The 13,341-nt window shown below is 35.2% G+C and overlaps 1 protein-coding gene across 1 annotated transcript in view; it reads right to left on the reverse strand.

Moving 5' to 3' along the window:
- Positions 1 to 1,199: 1,199 nt before the first annotated feature.
- Positions 1,200 to 13,341, reverse strand: part of MYBPC3 (myosin binding protein C3) — a 63,401-nt gene continuing 51,259 nt past the window's right edge. Inside the window, exons 28-33 of the mRNA XM_082058073.1 lie at positions 8,254 to 8,393; positions 7,363 to 7,522; positions 6,689 to 6,825; positions 4,033 to 4,219; positions 2,920 to 2,962; positions 1,200 to 2,403 (exon numbers count right to left, since the gene is read on the reverse strand). Of these exons, the coding sequence (XP_081914199.1) occupies positions 2,952 to 2,962; positions 4,033 to 4,219; positions 6,689 to 6,825; positions 7,363 to 7,522; positions 8,254 to 8,393 (635 nt within the window). The 3' untranslated portion in view covers positions 1,200 to 2,403; positions 2,920 to 2,951. The remainder of the gene's footprint in view (positions 2,404 to 2,919; positions 2,963 to 4,032; positions 4,220 to 6,688; positions 6,826 to 7,362; positions 7,523 to 8,253; positions 8,394 to 13,341) is intronic.

The following is a 13,341-nucleotide window of genomic DNA, read 5'->3' on the forward strand; positions in this document are numbered from 1 at the left end:
ATACTATATGCGTGGATATCAATAAATACCTTCAACATTCTAAAGACCCTTCTAGAACTAATCACAGAAGGTCATCTCTTGCAGGTGCATTTTCCCCCTTTTCATTTTTTCCGCATTTGAGGAGTTGTTAGCATTTTTAATTTTCAGAATTCACATTTTTAGGAGTAACTTTTAGAAACCTAGCTAGAGTGTCCTCCTTTTTTGTAACTATTCAGATTTGGATTTGATTCACTCTGTGTCACTTAGAATTTTGGAGGTCAAAACTGATTTGTTTTTTTTTCATGTTGAAGCACAGTATTATCTTAGAAGGTACTATAGAATTAGATTCTATTTGGTGCTACCCTGCATGAAATACTTACAGAAGCAGTATCTCAGCTAGTTTTTTTCTGAGGAGGCATTTCTTTGTCATTAGTTTGAGTACTTCGAAAAAGTGGAAATTAAAGGTGCAAGCACTGGAAATTTATCATATATATATATATATAAGGTAGAATTCCGTACTTGAAGACCTTTTGAACAATTAAATTTAGTGAAATAATGATAGACTAACATGTAGTGAAAGCATTAGTTTGCAGTACACTGCTTTTAACAGGTGAGAGGTGAGATGAATGTTCACTTGTGAAAGCACTGCTCTTCCCAACAACATTGTACTCATGTTGAATAGCTAAGAATTGAGCAGAAAATGCCATTTTCTTAGTGACTCTTGATTTATTTTTGTACTTTTTCAGTATTGTGGCTTTTACAGCATAAAAGTCTACTCTCTTCATGAAACACCTTTCTGATAATAGAATGTATTTGGTACAGCACCTAACTCTCCTTAGGGTACACTGTCCTTTGTAATCCAAGCTCTTGCAGGTCAGTCTTTGGTTTTCCATAGACATTGTCCCATGGATACTGGGGTGGTCCTCTTAATCCACTGTGTTCTGGGTATAAGTTCTTTATAACACAGAGCATCTCTGACTTTTATGTGTGGTGTGCGCCTTATATTTTAAATATTAACATTGCTCAGAAAATGAAAGTACAAAACAAACTTGTTTGCATATTTTCCATCTTTTTTGTTTATTTGTTGAATAATAATGATGTGTGACAGCCAAAAGTTAACCTTGGATAAGTTGACTTTGGTTTTAGAGGAGTACTCTTCTTTGTTCTTATACCATAATAAAATAATAAAAATACACATATCATTGTCATCAGTGGTTTTATTATGAAGATATATTGTTTAATACAACTAACGTGCTGTGTCAGACATGCTTTCCCATCTCAACTGGCATGTTGGAGGCGGGAGAGTAGTGTTACTTCAGTTCCTTTGTGTTGATTCTTCCAAAAAGCAATGCTCCCTGGACTAATTTAATCTTCCAACCTTCTCTTTTAGGGTGATCATGAAAAAGTACTTTCCAGCTGGAAACTACTAACTACTGCAGGTTTAAAAATACCCCACCCCAAATACTATTCAAACTAGTAGGTGAGAAACCAGAAATGCTATTGTGTCATTTGATTAGACAAAATTATCTGCCACAATACAAGCATGGCATTCACAAACTTTCAAAAGCCTTCAGTAATGTTTTATGGCAGTAAGTTTATTGCATTCATCACAAGCTCTTTTTGTTTATGTGAAAATAATCTTCTTCACTACATCTTTCACTGTTTAATCTGATGTACCAAATTTTCTCTGTAGATTAGTATGATGTCTATGATTGGTTACAGAAAAATCTAATAAATGGAATTCTATGCTGGTGTCTTTTTAAAAGCTAGAAACCCAGTAGTGACTAATTATCAAATAAACTATTTTCTGTATAAAGCAAAACAGTAACTTAAGCCAGAGATTCCCAAATGGTATGTTTTGGATGTGGTTTTGCAAAGATCTGCTCAAGAGCACAGAAGTGGAGATTTCATGCACTGACAGTAACAGCAGTAGGAATGAAAGTTACTTTCTATTGTGCAGAGATCAGCATAATGAAAGGTGATTAAGTGTTAAAAATAATTTGTTAGTGTTTCATTATTCTGAGCTACTTGTTTCTTATTAAGAATGTCAGAATTCTGAGAAGAGAAAATAGAGACAACTGTAGAAGTGGGGAGTTTGTGTTCTTTTCAGACATTAGGAATGGAATGGGTTTGCATGTAATGGTAGGGTTTTTTTCAGACTTATCTAAGGTACGTAATGAAGGGAAGTTCTTGATTTCCCTGAATTTCTTCACATGGAAATGGTGGCAATGTAACTAAAATAGATGTATGAAAAGAGGAAGTATTGTCTGAAAACATGCTGAGCAGTCAGGACACTAGAGACACCATGGCCTCCTAGTATACATATATTAAAGGAATTTTAAGATGAGCATGACTCCTGAATGTAACTGAAATTATCCTTCATTAATTTCTTCAATTTTCTTCTTTTCAAGTTCCATTCCGATGCTGAGACAGAGACAGGGAGAAGGATTTATTGTCAAATATATTACTGGATTGTTTATTATAGCTATTTCATTTTTTTTTAAATCTAAAATATATGTTATGTTTCTAGATTCATTGTAATTTTAATTCTGCTTGCTTCATTAAAGTAATGCATATGGCTTCTTGATAGCAGTTAGGTCTTTATTAATAAATGTCTCCTAGAGGGGAGTGCTTGTAGTCAGTTAAGAAAAGCAGTCAACTAAGTACTCTGTTATTCTTATAGATTTTTACACTGGCACAGCATATTAAAGGTTGAGACCCATGAAATCCTGTCTTTAAAATAAACTAAATCAATTGACTTGCAGGAATGTGATCTTAGTATGATTGTTGAAAAATCAAACAGAAATCAAAACAAGCACCTCCCTACCAACATTATAAAAATTGCATAGTCTCTAACATGAATATCTAGTGACTGCTTAATCCTGTATCTAACCATATAGTCATCACTCCTTTATCCAGCTGAATTATTTTGATTCATACCTTGACTTGCAGATGAATTGAGGTTCAGTGTTTTACTGAGGTGCTGGAGAGAGAAAAAAAAAGATATTATCAGACATTAAAGGATGCTAATTTTAAATTGAGGGTTGGTGCTGAAGGTGAAATATGGAAGCTTTATAGTAGTTGTTTTTATCTGATGATTCCAAGGAGATGTGATGTTCATAAAGCAAGCTTCACAAGATTATAGTATTATGCTTTGAGCCATGGCTACACTGTACAGTGTAGCACTGACCAGAAATACTTGAGCTAGCCACTGAACTGAGAGTAGCCTAAGAGTCTTAATAAGCTGCTGCAAGGATTAGTGAGACATTTCTGAGGTCTTAGTCTGAGTTCATCATCATACTAATGCAGATAAATTGCTGCCAAGACCCCAGCGAGGGGATTGGTGTGTAACACTGCAAGGTGTACTGTGTACACATCCCTGATAGCACTCAGTAAAATGTCTAACTCTGTGCTGCGTGGAAATCCCTTCAGGCTTGCCACGCTGCAGACGACTCTCCATCAATGACTGTTATGCAGGTCACTTTTACAGCTTTTCTGGTTCTGATGAGCATTTAAAGTGCTGCTATATAGGTTCATACTGACAAATAGATACAATAGTAGCAGTTTTACCAAAAATATTTTGTCAATATTTCTTGCTGTGTTATAAACATGTGACTTTTATTTTTCCTGGCCCTTTTGTCAAGCAGAATAAGAAATCTGTTTGATAAATGTTTGTGATGTAGCATGCACTATCTTTTACATATGTCTAAAGGCTAATGACTTGATTATAGGTACACAGGATAATAAAGTTTTCCACAATGTGGTATTTGTAGCTAGACTTCCATTCCAGTGCTAAGTATCTTCTCTAGGCTATATATTAAGTCAGAAGCATAATAATTGTCCACCTTCAGACATGTATTACATAGCAAGTAATCTAATTCTATGATAACAGTTTAGAATGAAAAACACAATCTTGCTGGTGCATGTGATTAACGAAGTTTTTATATGCCACCAAAAAAGTCAAGGTTACATAAAGGGGAACTATTTTTTTTTAGCTGTTACTCTTTCTTCATTGCAGTATTAGTGTTACATCCATAAGATTCACCCGATTACCTCTGACATCCAGTCTGCACTCTATTTCAGCTTCACCACACTCATTAACAGCTCTACAGGTGTAACAGCCACCGTCAAATGGAGTGGGTTTCCGGATCTCCAGGGTCAACACGCCCTGTTTACTGAACATGCGGTATTTGGCATCCCCAGAAAGATCCATTTTGTTTTTGTACCAGAATATCTTTGGCTAAAGAACACAAAAGAAGAATTTTAAAATAGATGGTAGAAAAGTGAAGAATTATGGCTGATCTTACAGCTTTAATTTAGCCATCAAAGGTTTATGCATAATGAGGACTATATATATTATACAGGAGTATTAATTTTTGAAGGAACCTCCCCTTATTCAGTACGAACTCGTGAAACTAATAATTCAAATGTTCAGTATTTTGTTTAACTCTCAAATAGCATGTAGATAATGTAGATCTGCACCCTATTCTATCACAATTTTAAAAAACCCTACAAAATTTATTTATTCAGGAGTTATTTAATTGTACTTATTAAAATATATTTGAATGCTTCAAATGTTTTACAAAAGGGGAGTTAAACTGCACAGATTATTACAGCAGAAATGTCATAAAGGTCTGCAGGTGTTGGGTGGCCAACTTGGAATGCCAAGGTTTGGGCTGGGAAAGGATTTTCCAAACCATTTAGAATATGTTTAGCAACTTCAGGAATTTCAAAATAGAGTTCAGGTTGGGTTCAACTGAGCAATAAAGTGGTTGGCTCTGTACCAGTTCCAGCCATTTTTATAAATGAAATTTTGAAAATTAAAAATCTTATATAAAGCAAACTGCTTTTGTTTATTTCAAACTTGTTATTACATATAGTGAATAAATAGTCTTTAAAGAGTAGAAGAAAAAGCTCTGCAGTCATCTGTTTTACTTCTGGAATTAACGTTTTCTGTTTTGTCACCCATAAACCTGTAAAACTACTGCACTTTTATAGAGTGGACTCAAATTTACTGAATCACTCGTGTCTTTGACCTGTGATACACAATTCAGTCCATTCCAGTTGCCATGCCTGTTTTTCTTTAAAGATATCAGCTGGACATTTTCATGTCTCAAAATTTTTTGCTTCTTTTTCTATAGCCTCTTCATCTTCCTGCGTATATGTCTCGTGTTTCAGCACTGCTACCAGGGCATGAATATTGGCTCTGCTTGAAGTGTTAACTTTTTGGTGCCATACAGATCGTATCTGAGGTATGCTTGATAATCTATAGGTATTCAAATTGGAAAGCTCTATCAAAGTAAGTTACTGTCTGTTGCAGACTTATGCAGTAGCTACATAAACTGTTTGTTAAGGTTAATTTGGGCAATGCAAGTACCGAAACGTATCTGGAAAAGCTACTTTGGAGTATTAGGTGTACTGAAGGATAAGAACTATTTGTATCCTAATGTGGAAGGCAGAGCGAGCATGCTCACAGTCAGAAGCCTGCAACTACTGTATTTAACAGCTGTAAAATATGATGTTTTTCTTAGAATCTTCTTAAAACCATGGAAACTGAATGAAGTGGATACAGATGCACAAAAAGGTCAGTTAACCAAGAGAGAATATCATTACTAACACTGTAATTTCGTGATGAATCTAAGCTGAGGCAGCTACTGGAGGATGGATTTTGCCTGCAGTTGGTGGTGTGTCTTCTGTGATGTTCTTTTGCAGTTATTTATGTGGGTGTGCTTCCTTTTTATATTTGAGTTTTGTCTGGAGCTCCTTCATCCAATGAACTGCAGCAAATGATTGCATTAAGACTGTCTCTAATTTTTTTTTTTTTTTGAGTTAAATTTAACTTTGAGCTATAATCTTGCATATTTTGCTATGTAGATATTAGATTCTTGTGCAGGCATGAGGAAGGGAAAGGAGCAGGAAATAAGGAGCCAGGAAAAAGGTTACTACATTTTTTGTAACTGCACTAACTTAAATTTATGACAAGGTTATGTCATAATATGGTAAATTCCTTCATTGCAGACAAAAAGCCTATTTCCCTTTTTTGAGAAACCTAAATTTAGCTTCTAGCTGATACAGTTTTTACTGCTTGTTCCTAGCTCTTAACAAAAAAAAAGTACTCTTTGTACAGACTTCAACAAATATATTTAGACTGAGAAAATATTCCTGTGAGAGAAAAAAAAGCCCCCAAACTTCACACATAACAGCAGTTTTTATTCTAGTTAATTTTGCAAAGTAACTCAGGCTCTCAAAAAGTTATGTGGATGTATTGACATAATAACAGAAAAACTGGTGTCTATGTATCCTTTAGGTTAATGAAACAATATATTATATTAACTGCTGTTTTCTTGAAAGACTGAAGAGAACAAAATATACATTCCGGGAAGATACGTGTTTTTTATTTGTTTACCTTTTTTCGTGGGTAGATTTTGTGTACATGTGATACATTTTCAATGGCATGGTGTTATCATAAGCAATGCCTGTCCTTGCCACTGTCTCCTTTACTGTATCACCCCATTGGTTCTGTGCACAACCACACAAACACTTGCACCATGCATTCTAGTTAAGCATCAGTTATGAGTGAGATGGGAGATAAATGGATGGGTTTTTCTTAATATACTCATGGTACACTCCAGTCATGCTGAACTGATATGAATTCTAAAGCATCATCTTGGCTTGTTGTGACAATGACAACACCTGTTGTAATTTGTACCTTGGGGATTCCTCTTACAGCACAGCTGAGCGTGGTGTTGTATCCTGCAATCACAGAACGGTTTACTAAAGGGTGAGTGAATTTAGGAGGTTCGGAGAAGTCATGTTCTTTGTAACTAGGTGGCTTATAAGTGGTGCCTGCAATTCAAAGAAATAAAATAGTAAGAACTGTGTTTTCAATTCTCTTGACTTGTGTACAATCGATTTGTCATTTAATTTGTCTATATGATTTAGAAAATCTTCAAAGCTATGACATTGATCATATAACAAATCTTTAAATTCATTTCACTGTAATACACATCACATGTTTAATACTTCAGTTAAAGGAAAAGGTCCTAGCAGCCACGGGGTTTCAGTTTCTGTTAAAAATATGAAAGCCGTGTGCCTGCAGGGGAAGTCTTCACCACAGACATCTTAAACTTTTAACCTCGGAATGTAAAATAATATAGTTTAGGAAGACAGCATAATTAAATATTTTAGAACAGATTTTTGTGTTAGTACAGGAGATCTGCCCAGGTAAGGGCTCTTGATGCTAAAATATTTTAAAAGTGCTAGTTACTAACTAATGAAAATATCTCCAGTGGTGCACCTAAGAGTATTGTATTTTCCATTTACCACTGTATTATTTGCGGTACTTAGTGACTTCTGTGATCTTTGTTTAGAAGAATATGTTACCTGTTTTTTGGATATAGGCAGGATTTTTGGTGGTTGCAGCAGTTTCACTCAATCCACATAAATTTTCACTGAAGACTCGAAAAAAATACTCATTTCCCATAATCAGGTCTGACACTACACAGTTTGTGCGACGATAGTGGTCAAAAACAGTATACCATTCCTGTAACAAGACTATACTATTTAAAAAGATACTATGAAAGGTCAGACATGGTGCTAATTTTGCTACAAGGAAAAGACAAGTAGACATGTATTTAACACTAGCCTGTGAAATAAATATTATGTTCCTTCCTGTGAAGATCAGCTGATACATTTTCCTATTTTTATTTTCTGGCTGGAGTGACAGTTGTATGAATTTTGAGGGAAAAAAAAATCTCTTTACATTTTAGCCCTACTCATATCTGGCAAACCTGACACAAGATGTGACCTCAGAACATGGCTGCTTGATGGGAACTTCCATGAGAAGGATGTTTTCCAGCTGGACTGGCATTCATACCTCTCCCAGTATATACCCTAGTATACCCCACATCTGAGTTTAACTTCCTCCTTCCCCTTCAGTTTTTCCCTTGTAATTGTGAAAAATATAATTCCAAATGAAAAATACAATTGCACCTTTTGGGTAGAGCTGTTTGTCCAGTCACCACCAGAGATGGGACAGGCTGAGTCTCTCTTTTTACATTTTCTACTGGGCATTTTACACAACCCTGCATTTATTCATTTGGTTCCTTTTAGATTTTGTTCTTCAATGTTTAACTGCCTCTGATATGCCATAGGACAATTCAGACAAAAAAAAGAGGGTCACAAATTTAGCTGTTTTCCTCAAATCTCTATGTTCCCAGAACAGGTAGTAGTTTAAACTCCATACAAAGTCACCAACTCAGTGCTGTGTCTTACCATTGTCTTTTTGTCAGTTTTCTGGACTGTGTAGCCCAAGATCTGTGCATTGCCATCATCTTGTGGAGGTGTCCACTCCAGGGCTGCATTAAATCCCCAAACATCTACAAGCTTTATATTCTGAGGGGGACCAGGCTTGTCTGCAGAGGAGACATGAAAAAAACCCTTTGCTTCTGTTTCAAGATCTAAGAGCTTTGCCATTTCCTCCCATGCAGGGAAAAAAATAGAACCTGATAGCAATCTGTACTTGTTCAATATCAATACACTGTAAACAGGAAAGCTGGGAAATTTTCAAATACTGTCTTAATACTTTTTTGGGAGGCCTAAAACCTACTGAGAAATAGACAACACATTAGAATTAGTAATAAGGGAACCAGAAAAACTCTTCCCTAAAATGGAAGAAGTAGGTTGTGTTGTTTGGGTGGGTGCGATTAACTCTTTTACTACAGTTTTATTATTTGCTTTTTTACTTCAATGCAATTTAGTGGCCATTTACGTACATTGAGAGCCATATAAACAACAGAGGCAACTGGGTGTATGTTCCTCCGCCCAAGGAAGGCCAGCCATTGGGCACTATACCTGACTCTTTCCCATTGCCTCAGTGCTTCTTAGCTTGCCCACTATTGATATTTCACTGTTATAACTAGAAAAAAAAAAGCAAACTCTCAGAGGTACAGTAGCCTATGTCCACTTTAAGATGCCTGGAAATATATAGAAAAATATATATCATAAAATGATAGTTTCATTTTTTCCTTCTTTTAAGGATCATTCGTATTTCTGCTAATGTTGTTTAGTCAAATGCTGTAACATTTAAATTAGACTTATTAAGTAATATTCCTTTCTGGTTTAACTTGAAGATGCTGGTTCTTCTTTTTGATATGGTAGATTGTTGTTCGCTGTTACAGGGCTTATTGGGGATGATGATCATTACACCTGGGGTAGAAGGTCTTGTGAGTAGTTGAAGGGTAGTCTGGGAAAATTCTAGATAGCTGAATGGAAACTGTCTCCTTTTTGTAACTAATCTGGAAAAATGAAGAAAATAGAATCTGGTGGATGTAGGTTTGAGATGAGCAAAACACAAAGAAATGCAACTATAGATTTCTTGTAATTTAATTCCTTAAAGAAAGATAGGCAAACCAGTAATAAACTGGCCTTTGACTGTTATTAAGGTAAATGTGACTTTCTGTGTCAAAGCACAATGTGCTAATTCTCTTTTCACTGACATACTTTGGAATGAAAAACTGCTTTATAAGTAACTTTAACCCTTTTTGTCCTCCTTCATATTGCTGAACACTGGAGCCAACTAAAACACTACATGAAGTTCAATAAGGAATACAGAAGGCATCACTCTCATTCCATTTGATGTCCTCTTCCTTCTTCTCTTAGAATGACATTTTAGAGAAAAAGCTGCCATCTTATGCATTGCTCAACAGCTACCAACTTCTTCCCTGTTTCTGAAGCTGGGAATGGTAATGTGTTGTCAAATGAACAATATTGCTTATGAAGATGTGAAAATGCATTTGCTGTTATCTGGAATCACAGCTTAAGAAAAATCTAGATATATTTCTAGATGTGTATCTTCATTATACAAAAATCAATTAGTCTATTCTAACTTGAATATAGGAATTTTGCATACTACATATGAATATGTGTGTGGGTATGAAAACTGCAACAGCTGCAGTGGGCAAAGTCCTACAAGTGCTGAATAAGTGTATTACAATCAGTAGAAAATAGTAGAAAGATGTTGTGATGTTTAGCAGTTTGTTAATGATTTTCAAGCCTACCTATTGTTATAACCCCTCACAGTATGTGCCTAATTTTACAAGTATTTTTCCTGCAAACTTACCTACAGATATATCTACACAACAGATGGGGGGGTTTGGTGTGTGTCGTGGTGGTGTTTTTTGTGGTTTTTTTGTTTTGTTTTGTGGTAGTTGGTTTAAATCTTATAGGAAGAGATTGATAAAGGGAAGAAAAATATAGTCTTAGGTGCAATGAAAGGAAAAAGTACACTTTTTGGAGAAGCCTCACTAGACAGATAGATTTTGAAGTTTGGGCCTTATTGCACCTAGTTATCTAAAAGCAAATATCAGGGAACTTCCCTTCAAAACTGAAAACAATAGGATGACAGGTCACTCATTAATTCGGTAATCTATTGGAAGAGTTATACTTCAAGAATGTGTGTGTGTGTGTATTTAAGACATTCTTATGTATATGTTTATGTACATAGATGTAGATAATGGCTTTTGGGGAGAACAATTTCATAGTATGACTTTATTAAGAACAGAAGAACAGTTTAAGCCTTAACCTGCTATTGGATTAATGTGATAACAATTCAATGTTGTATTAAATAATCCCTTTTTAATAAATTATTATACCTACCCATAATGGTATAGATGGAATAAAGAAAAAGAGTGTACTGAGAGCCTCAGTACTTGTAAGTCTTTGTAAAGGAAAATCTTACAAAAGGTAGAGATGAATAAATTTGTTGAATGGATTTTTATATGCTTGATCTTTGTGATTTGACGGGATAATGCAATCTGCAAGAATATCTACTCAAAATTCCTTTGTAGAATTGTAGAATATTCCTTTATCAGTACTAACCAGTACATCTCTGGCTGGTAGTTTGAACAGAGGGTGGGGAAAGTTAATCCTAGTGATGCATCTGTAGCAAATTTTTTTCCTCTGTAGGACACTGTGTTGGAGTGGGGATTTATATTCCGCTACCCTCAATACAAGCTTATCTGAGGATTTTTGTGTTTTACTGACTTCTATAGAATGGGAAGAAGAGAAAAAGTGGCCATGGTCTTTCAAAGAGAAATGATAATTTACATTTTCAAATAATAAATAATGGGAACAATAAATAATTCCAGTTAAAAAAACAAAACAAAACACAGAACTGAGGTTTGCTTTATCAGTAGAAGGTGTAATGGAAGGCATCTTTTATTGATTAATGTAGTGGGGTAAAAGCTGAGGGAACTGTATTTTTCAGAGATTGGAAATATTTTCATTATATAAGACCTTTCTATAAGTATTTTAAATATACTGTATTGCCATAGTAAAACTCCACCCTTTGTAGATCTCTAGAGCAGACTGCAGCAATTGTTTTGGCAATAAAAGCAGGTGATGACAGTAATAGAAATGTTTCCTCCTGTTTGGAACTGCCTCATTATAGCAGCAAAGCTTTTGGTTACTGGCATTCTTGCATTGCTCTCAAAAATGTAAGGACTGAAGCTACAAATATTAATCCTTCATCAAGCAGACTCTTGCCAAAGAAAGTTAGTTCATGAACAGAGATCTCAAAAGATCACTAGTTGATTTCTATCTCTGAAAGATGAGTTGGCTTTTCAGCATGCTGTGCTTCAGCATCTAAAGCATTACCAGTAGTACAGAAAGAGTGTCTGAATCACCCATATTTCTCTCCTGCCAAAATAATTTAAAATCTTGAGAGCAAAATGTGCTGTTGACGGAACTGAAAAGAAGTAGTTCCGATGGAAGAGTGACAGAATCAAGAATCGGATCAGATGCCTTCGTTGCAGAAGTACCTGTATATGTTACAAGCCCTTTCTTGGCCAAGAATTAAATGAAATTTATTTATTCCCTTTCATTCAAGCAAGCTGGCCAAGAATTAAAAAGTTCAATACCTGACCTCCAACTGTGACATGTATTAAGCTATATGATATGATTATTATTTTTTTTTCAGCCTTTGATTTTCTGTATGAAATAACTCTTGGACAATAGTACATGTATCTGTTTGTGTACCTTTCTACATACCACACAATGGGTGAAAGATACTTGGTACTATGCTGTAAGAGCAATGTGCTAGAACCTGAAGTCACTAATGAGGTTTAGAAAGGAATTTTGGTGTGTAGAGAGCACTAGACCCCTTTACCTGTGTCCCTTGGAATTACATTGTTTTAGCTGCCATTTACTTATTTTGCTGTTGCAGAATTGCAGCCATCCTCTTGAGCAGAAGCAGCTGGTGGTATTAAGGCACATTTGCTCAATTTGTTATGCCTTTTTTTTTGCTCTTGGCACCACTGCATACCCATTCTGCCAACATTCTAAAACTTTAAGCAGAATACAGTCAACATTATATATTTAATTTGAAAGCATAAGGAGTTATGTTTAAATACTCCTTTTTGTGCCAAAATAAATATTCTAAATATGTCTTGATATGTTGAAGGAAATTTGGGATTACACTGTGAAAGAGTGGGGTGAAAAAAATAAAAACAATTTTAAAGAATGTTACATAGAACTGTAATGGGGAGAAACAGAAGAGCTCTGGTCGAATTTTAATGAAATCTGAGTAGAAAAGATCTCAGAATATACCTCTCAAAATCCCAAGGGAAGTGGCAGTGCATTCCTTTAAAATGACACTAGAAAAGAGACTAGAAATTGTATAATAGAGAATAAGCCACCACTAAGCCACAAGCTAACTAGATGCTCTTAGCAGAGTAAGACATTAAACATGAATTTTCCAAATTCACAGGACTGTGTCTTCTTGTCGTTTCTAATTCTCAAAACAGTAGAGGGACATTAGTGCAATGATTTTTATCTTCACTGTCCTTATCTGCTGATGAAACCCAAGAAGAGTATGTCTATTCCAGGATTCAGATTTCCTGCCTTGAGGACAATATGGCTATTCCCAAGAACACCAAAACTCTCAAATTACTTTTGTCACTCTCAAAGTGGTAGAAAGAAGGGTGAGAAACATGATTAAAGACATCTTGGAAATAAACAAGGGTCTAAAACTTGAGACTGTTAACTGAGGGTAGTGTGACTGAAGGCTGTAAAACCATGAGTAGCATAGAAAATGTGAATAAATTATTCTGATACAAAACTGTATCGACATTAAATGAGATTATCAGGAGAGATACTCAAAACAAACTAAATGGGTATCTGTACATACATTTAAACTGAAATTCCTTACAAAGGTTATTTGGATTCTGAAACTAGACCTGAATTAATAAACTGCCTGGATAAAATCATGGAAGAAAAAAATCCCTCAGGAGCTATGGCACACAGATAATCCCTCTACCTCAGAAAGTCTCTAGGATACAGATAATTTCAAGCTGGGAAAATATA

Source organism: Streptopelia decaocto (genome assembly GCF_964273445.1).
Source record: "Streptopelia decaocto genome assembly, chromosome: 7".
NCBI classification, from domain to species: domain Eukaryota; kingdom Metazoa; phylum Chordata; class Aves; order Columbiformes; family Columbidae; genus Streptopelia; species Streptopelia decaocto.